Source organism: Patagioenas fasciata, chromosome 8, assembly GCF_037038585.1.
Source record: "Patagioenas fasciata isolate bPatFas1 chromosome 8, bPatFas1.hap1, whole genome shotgun sequence".
NCBI classification, from domain to species: domain Eukaryota; kingdom Metazoa; phylum Chordata; class Aves; order Columbiformes; family Columbidae; genus Patagioenas; species Patagioenas fasciata.
This window is the reverse complement of record NC_092527.1, coordinates 22780303-22800817: the sequence shown is the minus strand read 5'-3', so window position 1 is coordinate 22800817 and position 20515 is coordinate 22780303. Positions and strand designations below refer to the sequence as shown.

Here is a 20515-nt window from a genome sequence, read left to right as displayed (position 1 = left end):
GAAAAGTTCATTTTTTTCTCTTTTATAAATTTGAATGAATGAGATCAGTGCAGAATAAAAATATATTTTACCTGAAAGATTTGAAGAGCTCTACAAACTCCACAAAAGTCATGTTACTATCAGACACCATGAAGTTTTGGAACCCCTTCATTCCTCCTTTAACACGGCCATGCCAGCTACTGCTGCTCCATGTGCTAAATCAGAAAGACACTGCTATAGTTTGGTTCTGTTAAATTTCCATTTATTGAAATATTATGCATTACTGCATTAACACTTTATTTGTGCTTTCCTTAGTGTATTTATTACCAATATCTGGAAGAAGCAAATAAAGCAGTAACTTAAAAGATTCATAATGACAGTTTGTACCTTCTTCTTTTATAGCAACTATTCTCTCATGACAACTGCAGACTTTGTCAGAATTAGTAATGTATATGCATGGTGTGCAAAAGGGCCTGATGGAAATAGCAAAATTACAGCATTCTTACTTTCCCTTTAAAGAAAACAATTTCAGTATTGCTGCAGTGCAGGCTGTTTATGAGGTTTCTTGAAGATTTGCTAAGGGAAAAAATAAAAAGGATACAGAATTCCTTAAATCTCTGTGCTGTTAAAATAAAATAGTAATATTCAGACTGGATACACATGAAAAACAAATATTTTCCTTATGCACCTGGGTTTTTTTTATATCTGGGATCATTAAAGGAGCAGATTTTAAGAAGGATAACCCTTCCTCTTTCCTGGCACTCAACCCTCATTGTTTCCCAGCCCATGGGTTTCCTGAATACTTCCCAAGAACAGTCAGTATTATCACCAGATACCTCAAAGACAGGTCATGCTACAGTCCTCTTCTTCTTTTAGGCTTGGACAGTAGCCTCTGGAGGCCATTTCCTTCTAGAAATGAGGTTCTAATGATTTCCTCCTTTCAGCTTCATGGGCTGAAGGAAAGCAGACTGGAATTTCTTGAGAGCAAAGGCATAAAATGATCACACAAACAACTAGTTGTTTGGTGCTAATTATTTTAGCTGACTTCATAACACAAAGCCCAGCCAATTTCATTATAACTGCAACTGCTAACCTAAATCGTGCAGCTGAACAAAGTTTTTGAAGCAGAACCAGTACATTTCCAAACACCACATCCCAAAATCTTGAGGCTACTACAGGATATACACTAGTAAGTGTAGTTAGGCCACGATATGAACTATTCCTTGAGCAGTATGAACAAGTGAATTTCATGTACTGATTTGCAATGATGACAGCAGGATGGGCCTAAACACCTATGAACACACATTGCAGGAATGGGATCCATCAGCATCCTGAAAGTGGAGGGATCTAAGCAGCCAGCACAAATATAATGAGTTTTCTAGTTCAAACCAAAACTAACTCCAGAAGTTACAGTATTTGTTTCAAAATGTCAGACTAGGTGCCACGTGTCAGACTTCATTGCTCTGTAATCAAATCTACAAATCCATTAATCTATGAGTTCTGTCAGGTTCAGTACAAATAGTTCCAAGAGCTGTGATGGAAAACCAGGATCAGCTTGTTTTCCTGTTCACTTGCTACAAGCAGATGACTTTTTACATAAATACGCTAGATCAGATTCCTCAGTTCACTCCTGGCCTGGGATGGATGCATGCAATTGAAACCAGAATGTGATTTAAAAGTATTAAAAATACCATCTACTTCAGTTGATAATGTTCCATTTGTTTGACATCACTATGGCAAGTACTGATATGCTGCATATAACTTTTTGGCTAAAATCATTCCTAACATTTTTATCAGATAAGAAAAATAAACTGTGATGAGGAAATACTCTTGAATCCAGAAAATAGACTGGAACTGTAGAGTACTGAATGGAAGACCAGCAGCAGACAATAGTGTTCAGCATTTCACCAGATGCGATCACTAAACAGTATTTTCCACAATCGTCCCACAGGTAATAAATACAAGTTGTTTAAAAAAAGCCAAAGAAACGCCAGCCTCCCCCCCCCCCCCCGCCAAGAAAACCCTATTGCCAACAACAACTAAACTGTAATTAGCAGCTGTCTGGATTATATGCATATACAGCTCATGAGAGGGGCAGTTTACCCTCTCTTTGCAAATCAGCCCCCATCTCCAGTTTTCCGTAACCTGCTGTTTCCCAGTGGTGTTACCACGCTTTCTCCTGCTTCCTCCACCTTACAGGCAGCACCACATTTCCAAAGAACTTGGGAATTTACTGGATACACATCTGCTTTGAAAGAATGATAGGAGACAACTGCAGGCTACCTGTGTTTAGAAATTATCTGGACATCTGGATTGTATAAGGATTTATTCTCAATGTAAACTATTTGTAAGGAGGTCAGGAATATCAAGGTTCAGAGTTATAAAAATAAAAATACTGTTCTTCATTCTCTACCTATAAGAATTGTTATTTAAAATGTACAACAAAGATGGCCAGGTCCTCCTCTTTTTAAAATGCTATCATCATATTTAGATTTTTTTTTCCATTTTAAGAAATTTTATTTTATTTAGCACTTCGCACTTGCTGGAGACATTGATCTACATGACTGGTCAGGGAAATTTAATGCACATATACGGCAAGAGAAAGAGAAAACGGACTAGAAATCTCTCTTGTTCTCCTCCTCCTAGCTGCTACACTGCAGGTAACAGTCATTTGTTACCAACTCAGCTTTCTGTGCGGCAAAAAGGCTTCTGCAGAGCCCCGTAGCAACCTCTGCTCCCTGCTCTCCTAAGCTCTGTGTTCTGTGAGGGATCATGCACTAACCTAACGTGGACAACCAGCTCACATCCAACACTGCCTCCAAATATTAAGCCTTGTCAATGTTTGAGTCTAAATCCAGATGCTAATCTGAATTTATAAACTCTGTTGGCTCTAATCTGTGCACATGAGCACTCCCAGTGGATCCTGTATTTCCTAGTTATTTCATTATCTAGGTCATTCCAACTTTGCTACTTTGGAAAATGGGTACTTCATTTATCTTAATTTATGATGCCACTGACAAAACTGGTTGAGTATAACTTAAGTATATAACTTGATTTTTATGAGACTGCAAAACTAAAGGAAACAAAAGATGTCTGTGTTCAGCCTGTGTGGGTTTCCAAACTTACTTTGCTTGTGCATCACTACTGTTAAGGGTAGCAGCTTCCAAGAAGACTATTGCACTGCTTGCTGTCTGTACGTACCATAGTTTGTGGATCTGTGCCCAGTCTGCTCCTCTGTCAGTTATATCAGCACTGCTAAAGGCACTCATCCTGCCACTTTTTCTGAGGGGGGCAGAAAAGCTCAAGGTCACATTGCTCTGCACTGCCCAATAATTGGCTAAGGTCTTGTTTGGTCCCCCATGGTGCTTGCCTGTCTCTAAGACATAATTTTCATTTTTGGTGTGTGTTTTACCTGAACTAGCTGAAATTAGATGTGGCATGTGCTCTTGGCTGACAGACTGCCTTTGAATAATCTCACACAAAGCAACAAGACATGCCCTGAGTGTGGGTGGATTTCCTGAAGGTACAATTCTTGCGGGGATCATGTCCTACAAGACAGTATATTATAGATAGTTTGAGACTGAGTAAGCTCTCCATGCATACTGTCTAATTACACAAGTCTCTGGAACAATTATTCCCAGAACTGCACCTAAATTCCATCTTGAAGGCAACCAGTTGGTTTATTCTAAAAGAGATCTCAGGAATGAACTAATACAGGGTGGATGATCACAGGACTTTGCAGCACAACAGAGAGCAAACCATTTGACAGCTTAGACTTACTGGTTGCAGTTAACACACTACAGATACTTTTTTCTTTCAGCACACATGAAATGTCCACATACATGAAAACCGGCAAGCACAATTCAGACCTATAAAGGGTCTGAAGGGTAAATACCAAGAATAAAACTCTCCAGTGTTCCAAGTCTCTTAAAACTGGGTCAAACAATGGATAAAACACATAATGCCATTCTCAGGAAGATTTCCCTCAGGACAGATGAAACAGCCATACAGCTGTATTCTGAACAAATTATAGCAAAAAGGGTCATATCAAGTTGGGGAGAGCTCTACCAAGTGACACCATTGAGCTTCTAGACAACCTTGCTAGAGAAAACGTGTCCTAGCTCGGGGAGGCCCAGAGTGCTAAGCTGATCAAGGATCTGTACAGAAACCCAGGACTGAGAGGATTTAGAGGAATGTTAGCTGTCCTTCCCCCAGGAATGCGAGTTCTCTGTTGAGCCTTTTAATCTCATTTAGAGAACGACAATTATTTTGGCATAAAAGTAAAAAACAGATTTGCAAAACAGATGCATTTTCAAGAGGTAGTAAAGCAGTATTTCTTCAGTTTAATGTAAAAGAAACCTGTTCCAGTCTTTAGAAAAAATAAAGGTAAGTGTCTTACAGAGATGAATTCTAGTCCACCATGTTCATCCCATGGTTGTGAGTGACAGTGAAGAACAAAAAGTAAAGAGCATAGTAAGAGTCTCAGCAGTGTTAAAAGGAGAAGCAGCCAACCACAGATGTCCACAGGTGGCTCTACTGCTCACATCTATTGTCAAACGTTTTTTAAGTGTAAAAAAAATCCCTAAGATAAACACAACATAAACCACTGCATAAGACATGTCTCTTCAAAAATAACATTCTACCAGCAGCAGTAGTCTCTAATCTCTTCCATTGTTCACCACTGGTCTCCTGGAAAACCCAAGATTCATACTCATAATGATACCTCAAATATTCGTTCTGTTAAAAGACACTGCAAGGCCTCTGTTGAGACTGTCTTCTTGTAAATCATAAAGTACCATCCACATGCCTCACATTGTTGTTATATTATTATTACTACAACTACTATCACACCACAATTATTACCACTCATAGAATCGATACCAGTGCACTGCAGCACTGCACAACCACAGCATGACCTTTTGCACTGCCTAAATGACACAAAAAGGATGAATATTCAAGGAAAGGCCTGTAAGAGAAAGATTTAAAACCTCTTCCTCCAGTTCCCTGGGACAGTACTGCAGTCATCACCAGGAATGTCAGCAAAAATTAATACTCCCCCAGGTAGAAATGACTCGTGCTGAGAAACCTCAGAACTTCAGTTCAGACATCTATAGCATTTCTATTGTTTTTCATTATAGAGAAGACATCTGTAACTATGATTTGGAGAAGATCTGGAGAAAGAGTTAAACTCTATATTTGTGTAGTTTTGGAACAGCATTCCAATCTGCTTCTGTAACAGACACAAACTGAAGCATGCTGCTCAGGGAATTGCTACAAAGCCATCCACAGATTCATGGTATTTCAGCTTAGATGTTATATGTTGTTCTGCAATGTGTTTTAGATGTCTATCAAAAGGCTAATGACATTTCTAGCATTGTTTTTATCACATTTCAATGGCTTGGCACAAACTCCACATTTGATAATAATAAAGTAAGAGTAACTTTTTTTAAGTCAAAGCATTAATTTTGTCCTTACCTAGACTGACTCTTGCTTGAAGACATTACAGGAGAGGAGACTGGTCTTGCTGGTGAAGATGTAGCTCCTAAAGTAGGAGATCCAGATGCTGTCAAAGAGTGAGCTCTTCTTGATGGCAGGTTGTTAGATGGAGAAGCACTAATAATAATATTTTGATCTATGGAGAAAACAAAAGCTTGCAGCACAATTACGACATCTGGCCCAATAAAAATGCTTTTGTCCAAGAGACCCATATTATAATTCGGTGATGTGTAGTAAGACACTAAAGGGATTCTAGATTTGTCCCAAGATATTAAACAAGATACATTTTGAACACCACTTATATACCCATTTCATCTGAATGGAAAGGAAGCACTATTAAACTAAATGAAAGAACAATCATGAACAACAACAGAAATGAATTTAAGAGTTTATAGCATTTGGAGTTTCAACTGTAGTTTTCTATCTTAAATGTATTTTTAACACCATAAAACATGTCTGTATAGAAAGACTTTCAGCAAAACTCTGAGGGACTTTTAAGTAACGAAGTTGTATATCTACCTGGTTCTTCTTGTTCATCAATATCTTGAGGATCTGAACCACTTCTACTGCGATACTCCTTACAGCTTTTTGCCTTCCGAGTTGCCATTTCATCATCAGTGGCCTCTCCACTTTCACCCTAGAAATAATGAGCACCATAAAAAACATCCCCAAACCACTACTTTTCCCATTCTTGATCAATGCAATCTTTAATAAAACCATGAGATAAATCAGCTATTCTTTTTGAAAAAGACTACTGTAAGGCTGATGTCAGCAGAAAAGAGACAACTAAACAGGATACATAGTGAAGTATGGGACCATCAGGTGTTACCTCAGTTTGATGTCACACACAAGACAACGATCATGTCTCTCTAAAATGGTGCAGCTGGTCTTACACTATTCTGCTGGTGCATGGAAGCCAGGGTGGATCCTGCCATCTGAGGATCTCCCCTACCTGCCCACTAGAACAAGTGGAGAGCCTAGAGCTGCTAGTCCCAGCATTTTCCTCCATCCTGGCTATTGCCAAAAGTGGTTGAGTCCAGGAAAAAAGAGGAGACTGCTAGACGAAGTTCAGTGCTCCTGTCAGCCACATTAGATAAAACTGTGTGCTAGCCTGCAGGAGAATAACTGTGATGATGTGTTTGGGAACATGAAAACTAAAAGGAGAGAAGTTTAAAAGGAGCAAAGAAACTGACACCAGCCTGCAAATATCATTTTGCCTGTGAATATTTTTATTATTGCCAATATTTTACGTTTATACTGAGGTAGCACCTAAAGGTCTCAACAAGATTCTGTCCCCTTCTGCTAGCTCCAGTGCCTCCATGTCATGAGAACGCTTCGAGCATGAGAAAAGAAACACACATTAATGGAAAATAAGCCCAAAACCTGGAAGTACAATAAAGAGCTTTAAAACTATCAACTGACTTCTTTTCTCTGGTCCAGAATATAGTTAGCTACACAATAACTGCAGGAAGGACACAAATCAGCCAGATAAGCAAAAAAATACATGAATAACAAAATATTCTACCCTCATGAGTACTTTTTTCTTTTTCTTAGCTGTGCTTATTCCCAGAGTGTTGTTCCTCTGTACACTTGGTTTCTCAGAGCTTTTGGTGAGAGTTCCCGTGCTTGTGTTTCTTGCACTCCATCGCCTGCCCCCGAAAAGTTCAACAGCCTGAGCCAAGGTTGGGCCTTCAAACCTTCCATCCTCCTACAAAAATTCCCAGCATTAACAAAACAAGGAGAACAAAACCAGACACATTTTCTTAAGCAATAATGTAGACATCTCTAAGGAACCAATGAAAGACAAAACATCAAGAGGAGGCAATTTTTAATTACTGCATGAATACCAAAGGGCTATTGCCTTTTTTTTTGGCCCATCACTCAGTACTTCAGTATCCTTCTCAAGTACAGCCATTGCTTTTTCTTTAATGAAATACTTATTCCAAAACTCCAAACATATGAAGAGGTTCATAATAAAGAGAGATTTAACTTCAGTGTATGGAAAACATGCAAGGCTTGACGGAACATTATGTACAGAATCAGATCTTATTGACTTGTGTTACAAAGTTGGAGATTTTTGGTGCTCATCTTTAATCTCAGCTTGCTTACAAAATAAACTAACTGCATTACATTAAGTTGTTGACATATCTGAACTTCTCTCACACAAAATCACAGCATCTTTTACCTGGTAAAGGCTGACATACTGTTTCCGTAGCCACTGCAGTCTTTGATCAGGGAATCTCCTCATTTTTCTTACAGCTTTAGTCAACTCCAGCAATCCATCATACAGCATTCTGGCAGTATATTTTGGAGCAACAAAGTGCAGCAACCTATTATCAGTAGTCTGAAGTCCATAAAGTAGTGTTATACCATTTTCTTCAAGGGACATATTACAAAGTTTATTTTGAACACACACAGTGTGCATATCAATGCCAGAATGTCCCATATATACCGCCTTGGCTGAAAACAAGTCCAAGAAACCTTCCACCAGTCCAGTATTACCAGGAAACTGGTATTTACCAAGCTCAGCAGTATTACCCAGCACACTCAGTTTTGCCTTGGCATTTGCAGGGCAAACCGTTGTGGGTTTTGTCCAAGTCAAAGTACTATTGTCAGGCTGCAGCTGAAGAAAGCACCGTGCTGAGAGATGTGTCTCCTGGTCATAATGAATGACGGTTGCCCCTTGTTGCATGAATTGATGGACGTCAGCCCTGATAGACAGCACGTACCAAGGGATGAGTTCTATTCCATGGCAGAAAGCATTTTGTTGCTCTTCTGTTGAATTTGTGTCCCACTCCTTCAACTGCTCAAATATATCACTTTCAGAATCTGAAAGATCTCCGATTATAAATCTGTATGTAAACAAAGATGAGAGACTTACAGTGATACATGTGCTGATTTATACTATGATTGATGAATATTTTTCTGCTGTAGTTTAAATAAAAAGAATATTATCATTGCTATATAAGTTGGACTTAGGGGAGCATTTGTAGTTTTCGAAGTATTACAATTTATGTTATTGCAATTTTGAATTAATTAATAGTTGCTGCTATGATTAATTATAACTCCTGTAATAATATAATTGTATTTTCTTAGAACTTTCCAAACATTACATTAACAATAAAAAAAAGTCCATTTGGATCTTAAAGCCAAATGATTCCAGTTTCTAAATCCACAGCATAAGATTGCTTCAGTTGAAATATCAAGTATCATATGTGGAAACTGTTAGTAGGATCTAGTGGACTGAAGTCAGGTCTTCTAACCTCTGTTCTGTTGTTGATTCAATATGCAGACCTTTCACATTACATAATTCACTGTTTAACATTTGTAAAATAGTGGTTAAATACATACCTTCCTCATCAGAATGTACTAAGAATTTTATCAGATACTTTCCATTAGAAAATCTACTTTTACTTAAGCAAAATATTAACATGAAACTTGTAGGCAGCAACCAAAATTTTTGAAATATTTTACCATAATTAGAAACAGTAAATACAGAGCAAAATACTGAACTAATAAATGAGGTAGTTTAAATAAAATTTCTTCCCTGCAGAAGCTTCTAACATGTATGGATGCACAAATGTTCAATATTTTGATACTGCTTTAATGAACACAAAAAAGAGCAAACTGTTCCATGCACAGCAGAACTAATGAAGCACATTTTCCTAAGGATATCTGGCCAATAAAATCCAAACCAGCTTCCTCTGCATATTCTTCAAGGCATCTTGTCTTAATATCCTCAGTGCTTCCCCTTCATATTGCCACAGTCTCTCAGCATCTGCCCATGTCCTGCCAGCTGAGCAAAAGATGATCCATGTTCTTACTTATTCCAAGTCACATATACTACCTTCCAAAGCTAAACAGCATGGATAACCACTAGCTCCTTCCTCAAACTCTTCCCTATCCAGGGCACTAATTAATTTGAGTTTTTCCCTTATTCCACACATCAATTCTACTGATTCCTCTATGAATTTATTTATCAGTGAGATCTCTACCTCTCTGCCCAATTTAGTAAAAATTGGCCAACAGGTTGAGGTTTTATTGCTTGTGGTGAGAAGAGTGACAAAGGAAGAATAACTGCATCAGCCTTAACTGTAGCTCTATTTTCTTAAGAAATCTTCCTAAAGATCATGCATTATAATGGAGCTGGTATAAACGATCTCACTAGACTCTTAACAGACACATGTATATTAAAATACTTAACTGTATTATACAAGATTAAGATTTTCAAATTAAACTGAAGCAGCTCTTTCTCCACTATGCCCTCAAAACAATCAAAGTCTCTGCAAAAATGCTAGAAAATGTATTCTGAGACTAAATGTGCATGGCTGGAAGAGTCTCGTTTAGTGGAGACAGAAACAGTAGAGCTTTGTTTTTGCCTTATTTCACCTTTGATAGCACCGGCATTCTGCAGATAACATGTACAGGAAGCAGGTAAGCCAAGCACACACACGCAACCAGATACAGAAACAACCTCTGACATCAGCTGCCGGCAGCGACACAGCTCTTAGTTATTTGGAACACACTTACAGAACTCGGTTTGAATCAGAAGCTTTCTTTACATGTGCTGCACTGAGATGCAAGGAAATGAAAAGAAAGGATAAAGAAAATGTTAAAACAGTTTTAGAGAGGAAAATTGCAGAGGATATGAAAAGGAAAGAGCTTGAAGTTTTCTCTTAGTATTTTAAAAGGTATTTACTGTAATTAGGAAAGCTTAAATTGATTATGAGATTAGGTTAATAGAGTGATGCCTCAAACTTTAGAGTATATTAATAGGTCATTTGATTAACAATTCTATACAAACTGTATTTCAAACTTCTTTTTTTTGTGTGTCTTTTCTTATCTCTTTCTATTTATTTGAGAAGTGTTAGGACGGAGTTCTAATAATGACCAGAGTTTTATATTTATCCGGCATGTACAGAATTTCAGGGTGATTAGACATGTCACTGATTACAGAGTGAGAGAGTTTACTTGCTAACACAAATGGGAAAGTAATTATAACCACTGATTTTATTAGATGGCTTTCATTTTCTTCAAATCAAACTAATCTGCCAGCCTTGGTGGGTTCACGTTCCACAATACTAATCCAAATCAGCATTAGGCAAACTAACTGAAAATCTTCCTTGCAATTTTAAAATAATTAGAAACTTGTTATACATTTTTCTGCCTTTATGACCACAATACTACAATTATCAGGTAAGACATAATTATTATGTAATTCGGATTTTATAATACTGTATGCAAATATGACTTAGGTCTCACAAGAAAGAGACCTAGTTTCTTCCTTAGCACTCTTTAGTTGTTCATAGCATTAAAAATAAACCAAACATTGCAGCCTCCATACAAGAGGCATCACAGAATATGGCCCTTCTGCCCCTGCACGGTTTGCTCCTGTGCCTCACCCAGCTCTTGGAATGCCCAGGAAAGAGACAGAGGGTGAATAAGGAACTTCCAAAGTCTTTGAGGTACTTGAGCTAAATTAATAGTTTCAGAAGTATTTTTCTACAAGTAATTATACTGTTAAAATTAAAAACTACACTTTTAAAATACTTGCTGCACCAGAACTGCAGACACTAATAACTGAGTAGTTAGTAGCCTGAACCAGGAAACATAACTTTAGTTACTTACCTGCAGTTTTGTTCATTTAAATTTTAAACTTTCATTTCAGTTTTTTTTTTTTTCATTTACTTTCTACCTTAATTAAAGTGGAATTTACTAGATTATATTTAAATATTAAGCATAAATAACTAATTTATCAAGAAATTATTTCATAAACACTTAACAAAGAGAACTTAATTTTATCCATACTGTTCTGCTATATTTAAATTCTACTTTGTTCATCCAAGTGAAATGTTAACTTCCCTAGCTTATTCTCCACTTGAGCTGTGAGTTGCATGCTGGTTTTAAAGCATATTAATTAATAAAAATAATTCCTGAAAAAGTATTTGAACTGAAGTAAGTCAAGAGACAGCATAAATGGACAGAGAAGTAGGTCTGCCTTTCTTGGCTTATTCTGCTACTCCACTTTCCAGAAGCAACTAAAGCCAGATGAGAATAATTCTATTAGAAACCATTCTTTCAGGAAATAATGATTATTTATTTGAAATTAAATTCAGAATTGCATGTTAATGAAATAAATACATTTAAAACAGGAAGATAGTAGTTCCTTCTCAGGCAGTCACTTATTAGATTTTATGTGTAAGTAGCTGAAATATGTTGGATACTTCTGAGACACACTGTCAGTAAAATAACTCAAGTAGTGACCAAAGCGTGCTCTCTGCAAGCCCTCATGTAACTTTACAGTGCTTCACCTCTGAACACTACAGTTCTGTTACTCCATTTTAAGTTACCCTAACACAGTTACTTAGTTTAAAGCTGACCCACCTTTGTCTATATGGGCTGTAGCTTCACTGGAAAGAAGCATTTTAGAAAAACAAGTGATGTCTTAAACTTTGTATTTACCATATTTCTTGCTGGTGAACAGTACATAATACACCAGGTCTTCGAAAGTGAAAATCTGAGATTACTGAACACTGGGCTTTTTTTATATGGGGTGCAATTAGGTCAACTTCTATGCAAAATAGAAGGACTACAGCAACCTGCAAATTCAAAATGTGCACTGACTTGCAGAAGTTTTCTGGACATAATTTAAAAGCCTCTAGCAAACATGTCCTTAAAAGCAAAGGTCTTTTGAAGGATAATAAATAACCTTTATTTTGAAGGAGGCAGAACATCGCCCAAGCATTCAGAATATAATGTTCTCAGCTCTGATAACAGATATGTCCCGGTGCTATTCCTGTCACCACAGATCAAAATTGTAATCGTAACTGTGGATTTTTAAAGCTCCGTGTGTAAGACGAAAAGGATTTACCCTTATCGTGAGAGGAAGTAATTACATCATGAGGGAAAAATATAACTATACAGAGAGTTTCCAAGCATTTGAGTATCAGCTACTTAGCATAAGTACAGGGGAGAAAAGTTATGAATTGGAAGAGGATGAATACAAGGGAAGATCTTAAAGTCACACTTATCTCTAAAAGTGAGCCTGGGTAAAAGGAAATTAAAGATCAAAAACATGAAATATATAGGTGACACTAGAAAATAAAATGAGACCTACTGGTACCGGTTTTTGTCCTTCAAAGAGTTTTTTCTTGAATTGTTCCTTTCACTAAAATTATCTTCACTCTCTTCAGATTCCAAACTGCGACTGCAGCTCCGAATAGTTTGAAAGATACTGATTGCTGTTGATTCTTTTTCTGGATTATTTAAACCATCGTGGCCTACTCGTTGCAAGAAATTATCTTGTCCACTGTAATCTGAAACAAACTAGAGATATCTAAAAGATTAATATAGTAATAACTAAAATATTGTGTCATCTACCCATTGGAGACATTTTTACAAGAATTCACAATATTTAGCATGTATTTCCTATTAGCTTCTAATGGGATTTTGTACCCACTTCCAACCCTAAACAGACCAAATCACTGCATAAATCAAGTAATGTAAGTTCCAATAACTACTGAAAACTTTCTAAAAGCCTCAGTCTTCATCTTTGCATGTAACAGTGGCATTTCTCCTTTAAAACCAAAATGATAAAACTCAAAGGAATTTATTATTTTCATAGAGGAGAAGTTTGATCCACTGAGCTTTTAAATTCTGTTTTTAAGGAAATTAAACAATTCTAATTCCCAATGAGCTACGTGGAAGGTCAGAGCACTTAACAGAAAATAGTTACATCTTTAAAGATTTACATACTTACTTTACCCAAAGTATAAACATGATCTTTTTCACACTAATGTTAATTTCTCAGTACCCTGATACTGAACCAGGTATAAACAACCAAACCTAAACTGCTACAGTAACTATGGGAATGAAATTGGAAGTCCATGTAACTGAACAATGTGGCAACAGTGGTTTAGAAAACTTTAATTAGATTATGCCTTAGTATAGAATAATAAACAATACAAAATAAAATAATAAAAATAATGTAAAAGAAAATACTGGATGGCTATGAACATAATCTCTTAGAATATCAATCTCATTTACCTCTAATGTTTCATCCTGGCAGTTATACCGTGGACAGAGTCTGATGAGGCTTGATGCTCCATCCAAAACTTCACAAAGCTCTTTTAAAAATACACCACAGAAAGGAACGACTTTAAAGCCTGGAATATTGAGTGCCCGGTTGACCACTTTCCTGTATTCAGATGATGACTCATGTTGTGCCATAGCATCTTTCAGACTTCGCATGGTTTCAATATCAGACTGGTCCATAAATTGCCACATTTTTAAAACTTTTCTTGACCTATTGCAAAAAGAGATCACAACATTTATTTAAAAAAATAAAAACTATTTACATTCAAGTTCAATACCTGCAGCATATATGTAACAGAGGAAATTATCATCATTACTCATAAATGAATGAATGAAATCAAGGTCATTATTTTTATGAAAATTCTGGACCATCTTCCCCTCTTTGAATTATTAACGAACAAAAATAAAACAGAGAAACAAGCAGTCTGATCTATGGGAGTAGCATTTGACATTTTAATATAAGCCTAGCTGCACAAGACATACCAGCAGGCATTCTAACATTTTCATAGTATAACAGCCCTAAATTTATAAGGGCTTGAGAAGAAATAAGAAAAGATTAGGGAAATGGCAAAAAATAAACCAGATGGTTTATTACAAATTCATTTAGTTGTATTATGAAGAATCATAAAGTTAGCAAAAGGGTTTTTTTTAAATTAAATTTATTTAAAATAGTTTACATTGATTTTTTTTTTTCCATTTCACTCATGAAATAAATTGTTTCTTTTCACAGAAATAAGTCAGGACCATGTTCCAGCTCCCAGGCATCAATGCAGCACGGCAGATGAAAGGAATCTTTGATTTCAAACAGAAATAGCTCCTGATGCTCTCTGGGGACTGTGAGTGCCACTGAGAGGTCTCCCACCTTGTAAGCTGTGTGCCTCTGCAATGAGATGGACTTCTCACCCACCCCTGGCCCCAGACATACCAAAGGGTCTGTAGACATGCTAACAGGAGAATGTCCTTAACCCCACTTTCTGTCCCTGACCCAGAAACACTGATGATCAGCGCTAGCCTTCCTCTCCTCTTTCCCTTGTGCTGTGCAGATGTATTACAGATAAAATAAGGCCCTTAATTGGCTTTGCATTTTCCCTCACAAATTACATGGCTTGGAGGCTGTGGATGCATTCTGCTCAAAGACTCCCTGTACCTTCGAGTGTTTCAAATGTGTTTTATAAACCAAAACTATAAACAAATAGCTCAATGAGAATCCTTAGTGAACCACAAAGAGTGGCAATACAAACACTTTAAAGCTTTGTTACACAAACATGATATACAAGGAAGGTCAAAGCCAAGACCCCTGTTCAGTCCCATTCGCTGCCCGTGCACAGGCACAGTGTTCCCGCTCACCCGGCCCGGGGGAACCTGCAGTTCCACGGGAAAGCTGAGAGCAACAAACTGTCCTTGACCCCACAAGCTGCCTTCGTCCTCAGACACTGCAGGTCTGGCTATATAAGACCATGACAGCATGAGATCCCAACATCAGTCAGTATATTGGATAGGTTAAAAAAGAGGCACAGCTCTTTGTCTGGTTTTGTCAGTTTTGGTATTTGTTTGTTTAGGTTTGTTGTTGGTGGTGGTGGTTTTGGTTTTTCCCCTACAACTCGAGACTGACACTTTTAGAACATTATCATAATTCTGTTTCACTCACGTTCTGGAAACTCCAAACCCAAGTTACATTAGTTTTGGTTGATCAGATACACCACAACTGCTTTCCCACTTTCTTTTCACATTTAAAAAATTTATCTTTTTTTTTAAGTATGTTTTCTAATGTAACATTTTTAGCATGTATGAGGAAAACAAATGGTGTCTCCAGAGCATTTTGAAAAAAAACGCTTTTAGCATGATTCATTTGTCCAAAGGGGATTACTAGAAAGTCACAGGGTGAGATGATGTGATTTAGCCACAGATTCTGTTAAGTCCATTGTTCTCTAGAGATCTCTGCTTAACAGAATCTGCAGTGTAATCTGTCACTGAAAAGCCATTTAAAAAGAAGAGTTGCCAGTACCTTAGCCCTGCCAGAAATTCCATTACAGCATTGTAGTTGCCCATATTCCAGCAGCATTTTGCCACATGAACTAAATATGAGAAGACTTCTCGTTTCTCCTCCATAGAACCTGCAGTCAGTATCAGCCAGGTAACCCACGAGCTCACCTTGTAAAATAAAACGGACAGGACAGTCAGCCAAACCAATGTCACTCGGAGCTTTCACTCATACTTGATGGATAACATGGGATTTTTTTGTTTCCTTCCATCAAGAGAGTATCAGTCATAATTCTGCTTACACACTCATGGCCAAATCAAATATGCATTGCAAACACACCATATATACAGACATACTCACATCAGAACAGTCATATCATTAACTACTCTAGAAGTAGTTATACTAAACAAAAAACTACTGCATGTTTAGATATTCTGAATATGCATTCAGGCCATGGAAGAAAATGGACAGCTTAAGGTAGTGCTGATTTCTAAGGCTGCCGGAGAGATCTGCAGTGTAAATTCTCACTAACAGCTTACAAATCTCAGCCTCGCACTGAATAACCCAGCTTCTTACAACATGGACAGTGAAAACTGATAAATTGGAATTTTTATTTTTGCTTAACAAAACTGGTAGCTGTATGTGACTCACAAATTTGCTAATTTCTATATGCACTGAACATTTTAAATCATTCACACTATTTGCAAGACCACAAATGAAGTAACAAAGAAGAAACAAAACAGAAAACCCACCACCTTCCTAAGTGTCACTATACTATCAACTTCTGTTCAGTGGTTAATTAATGCCAGAATCAGATATTAACTTAGTACATGATTCTGTTTGTATTTAAACAAATAAAAATCAATCCCGCATTTTATCAGTGTGCAGATTTTTTTTCCGATTTATGTTCCCACAACATCCATAAAAAGTAGCTATATCTTACATGGAAACCTAATTTAAACCAACTGTTTCTTTTTGCAACATGATTCCCTGGGGTCTTGATTTTTGTCATTGCGTAAACACGTAGGAAGAAATAAACGTGATTTGTTTACTGACAATGAGTTCCATTCTTTGGTCCTGAAGGATTCAAGTGTTTACAGACAATACCAGTGCAAGGAGAGACTTACAAAAATTAGAAAACATTAGTTCACCCCTCAGGGGGCATAGACTTTTATTTAAAAAAACAAGCATGTGGAATAAAACGTAAATGCATTAATACTAACAGATTAAAAAAAAAAAAAAAAAACAAACTAAAAATACGTAAGGGTTCCATTTATGCACATCTATACAGACACAGTGTTCTGAGCCTCTCCTGATGAAGAACAGCCAAAGAATATGAAAAATCTAAGTTACCGTTTAATTTTTCTGATGCCCAAATCAATCAAGTTCAATAAATGAGAAATGTGCAGATGAGAAGACAAGCCATAGCGCCAGTATATGCAAAGTACATGTGTGTACAAACAAATCACATTTTTAAGACTGAATTCCTGAAGAAATGAGGTTACAAAATCATTCTGTCTTTCAAGCAGTAAGGACATACTCAGGAGTGCATACCATGGGGATGCTCTAATGGGATGTGAGGATCAAGGGACAATGGACACGTTAAGATACAGTATTCTACCTGCTCCAGCCCTCATCGAAAAACTTCGGTATGGAAGGTAAGAGCTGGAAGAAACCTGCTTCAATTCTAGTGATAATTGAAAGAAAATAGGTTAACTACTGTTTTAGTAATTACTGTACATTTTTATAACTAACAAGTAAAAACCAGAAAAGATGAGGAACAGATAACAGGTACAGAGTATTCAACAAAGGTAGAACTACCAGAGTCCAATATTGTACATGTGAACACGCTTGGGTAGCCTTCCCAAACAGAGCCTTGATGCACTGTCGCTGTAGAGGTCACAATACAAAAATAAACAAACAAAAACTATTAGAAGATATATCTATAGAAGATATATCTAATTGCTGCAACAGCCCTGAATGAGAACTTGAATTTAGCTGAAATTTCATTTGAAGTGCTCAGTTGGTTATTCCAAAAATGTAAAACCAGAATCAACACAGAAGTGTACACCTGAAGAGCACAAGGTATGGGAGGAAAAAAAACCAACAACGACGAAGAAACACCCGAATACAAACCAGAGCACTGCCAGACACGGGGGTCAAACAAGGGCAAAACCAGAATAAAAGGTAACGAAGTTAAAAAAAAAAAAAAAGTAATACAAAACAGTTAAATCTGTGATTCAAGTTTGGAACAGGTTTGTTCATGTATGCTGGAATAAAATTACATATTGTTTTTGGATATTATTCTGATTTTCCAGAAATGGCTCTGTTAAGATACTGTAAATGCTAAACATGGAACCTCACACAAAAAAATAATATTTGTTTGGTACAAAATACCAAGCATGGTAATGACAGTTTGATTAATATTTGTTTAAACATTTTAAACAATAATACAATTTTTAACAGATCCGTTTTAATATAAGGTAGTAAAGATGTAATGGTCAGGAGAAACAATATCAAAATTAACTAAGAATGTCTAAAAAGGCAACTGAATTCAGACTCCTCACTGAGAAGCAATCTTGAAACTAGGACAGTTACTTGTTGAAATTTTATTTAATAGAGAGTTTAGGACTGCTATAAACAGTTATGACAAACTCCTACAAACACTCTGTAAAAGCAAACAAAAAATGATAAAGGTCAGCATGAACACTCCTTTGCAGCCTTGAGATGACATACGTGTATGTAAGAGCAAAATAAGGTTGCAAAAGGCAGTAGTCTCCCATGAAGTTTATGTTCACTCCTCTTGCAGGACAAGAATAGACTTACAGGAAGAGTAGAAAACATTAATAAAATCTTTCACTAAACAAGAAGGAAAAAAGAAAGTGTGTAAATCTCTAAATTTAAAAACAGAATAAGCAAAGGCAGATATAATGGATTGGGCAGAATCAGGGGAAAGAACTGAGCATCTAAAGATACCATCCAGTCCAGAAAAATAAGGAACATGCCTGCTTTAGAAACTTTAGTATTGACATTTTTCCTGGAGATGAGGAAAAGTGCAAAGAGCAGGCTGAGACAGTCAGATAATGGAAAATTTCAATCATATCACTATACACGTTTATGAATTTAGGAATGAAACAGAATTGTTCCTGTACATATGCTACAGACTGTTTTGATTCAGAGTTCTTTTATGTCATAATTAGCAATTGCCAGGAGTATAAATTGACCGTTCTGGTGGTCTGAATGGTGTCAGGTCTCCATAAAGTTTTTCTGTGAATTATTCAGAGACTGTTGGGTGATGAATCTGAATGCATTATATAGGCCCCAGAAAGGGGGACTTCTCAGAAAGCACATGGGCTTCTCAAATAGCCTGGTAGCCCAAAACTGATTTACTGGAAGGTTTCATCAGTTTGAGACTAGAACAGAGATGATTAAAATGGAACAGTACTGTCAGAAAGGAGGGAGCAGAGGACAGGAGCTGGGAACAATGGTCATGTCATTACATTCAGTGAGGTTTTTGTTGAGTGCTGTGGCTAACATCTGCAACAGCTTTCCTAGCCCTAGCTTTTTTAGTGAAGACAGCTGGAAAGGGAAGAGCATTCAGTCCGATAACAGTGCTGAGGGAGCACTTCCCACAAATTAAATGTGGTCCTAGAGCCCAGCTAGGAAACAAACACAGAATTAATGAGCTGAACTATCAGTTATCCATTTAAAATGCCAGAGGGGATTTTTGTCATAGAAGTTTTGAAGGTGGGAGATTTGGTTGAATCAATAGGCTTTAAAGGAGCAGAAAATCAAAGCTGGACCTCAGCTGACTGAGGTCATTTCCCAGCTCTGAACTCCCTGAAGATTTTATTCTGCCCAGACAGACTGAACTGATGGATCCAAGAACTTTATAATGAAGAACAATATTCTAAAGGTCTTAAATTAATGCACACAGGAATAGCTTGGGTACGACATTCGTAAAATGAACCATGTACAAACAACACCGAAATGCAGGTAAATTGAAAGTACTGCGATCTTCAGGAAAAATCATGTGTGACAGCTTAGAGGAAGCTTAATTATATTAATTAAAACAACACTCAATAAACATACTCTTGATTTTGTGATTTATTGATAAATATGTAAGTAGTCCAGAGTATATCCTCAAAGTTATGCCTCCATAGGAATCACTGACATTCTCAAATGACTGTGGAGGTTCCATAGGATCCCCAAAATACCCAATAATGCATATACTACATTTTTGCCACAAGAAATAACAAAGTTTTCAAGATCTTCATTCAAATGAAAGTTCCTCAGCTGCTTCCTGTGTACACCTGAGCTAGATGCACCTCACACAAAGAAAGCAGGGCACAACCCTGTATATGTATTTATTTCTTGGTGGCAATGGAATTCACCTGGAGGTCGAACCGAAAACTTTGCTTTTTCCCATTTGGCAAGCAAGTAGCACAGACACTATTTTGAAGCAGCACAATTTCTCTATCACCAAAACTAGGTGCGATTTCCACCTCCAAAAGGGGTTTTCCAGCAGGGGAAGAGAAGAAAGGGAAGCTCCATCCTGGCAGGCTCTGACTTCTGGACACATCAGCCAGAGGATACAGAACGGCACCTTCTCTTCCAGAAGTTCATTCTCGGTTGGCTTGCAGAGCCACCTCCCCAGCTGCATCACAGCTGAGGAGCACCGAACTGGAAGATGAAGCACCATCAGGTACCAGCTGCCTGGTTACCAGGTGAACGCTAGGGCAGCGAGAGATCTTCACAGCTCGGGCACTACCTGAACCAGCTGGCTCCGGGACCAGAGACAGCACAGCCCAGCCAAGAGAGCGGACAGTAGCAGCCTTGCCAAGAAGATCAAAATACACTGCATGGATTCATCAGCATGAGCAGTAACACTTTTTGGACCAGGTTTTTGTGTTAGATATAACTTTAATGTCAGATCACAATCTACATAGCAACATATTAACCCTT

At 37.3% G+C, this 20515-nt stretch overlaps 1 protein-coding gene across 9 annotated transcripts in view; it reads right to left on the bottom strand.

Moving 5' to 3' along the window:
• Window positions 1-20515, bottom strand: part of PLCE1 (phospholipase C epsilon 1) — a 157581-nt gene that overhangs the window by 30205 nt on the left and 106861 nt on the right. For 7 of the 9 annotated variants that reach the window (XM_071811917.1, XM_065842872.2, XM_071811913.1 and 4 more), the window contains 8 exons: window positions 15575-15720; window positions 13522-13780; window positions 12593-12801; window positions 7661-8327; window positions 7001-7183; window positions 5995-6112; window positions 5455-5611; window positions 72-194 (listed from right to left, as the gene is read on the bottom strand). In XM_071811917.1, coding sequence (XP_071668018.1) covers window positions 72-194; window positions 5455-5611; window positions 5995-6112; window positions 7001-7183; window positions 7661-8327; window positions 12593-12801; window positions 13522-13780; window positions 15575-15720 — 1862 coding nt within the window. The remainder of the gene's footprint in view (window positions 1-71; window positions 195-5454; window positions 5612-5994; window positions 6113-7000; window positions 7184-7660; window positions 8328-12592; window positions 12802-13521; window positions 13781-15574; window positions 15721-20515) is intronic. The other 2 variants (XM_071811915.1, XM_071811914.1) reach the window with 2 other exon arrangements.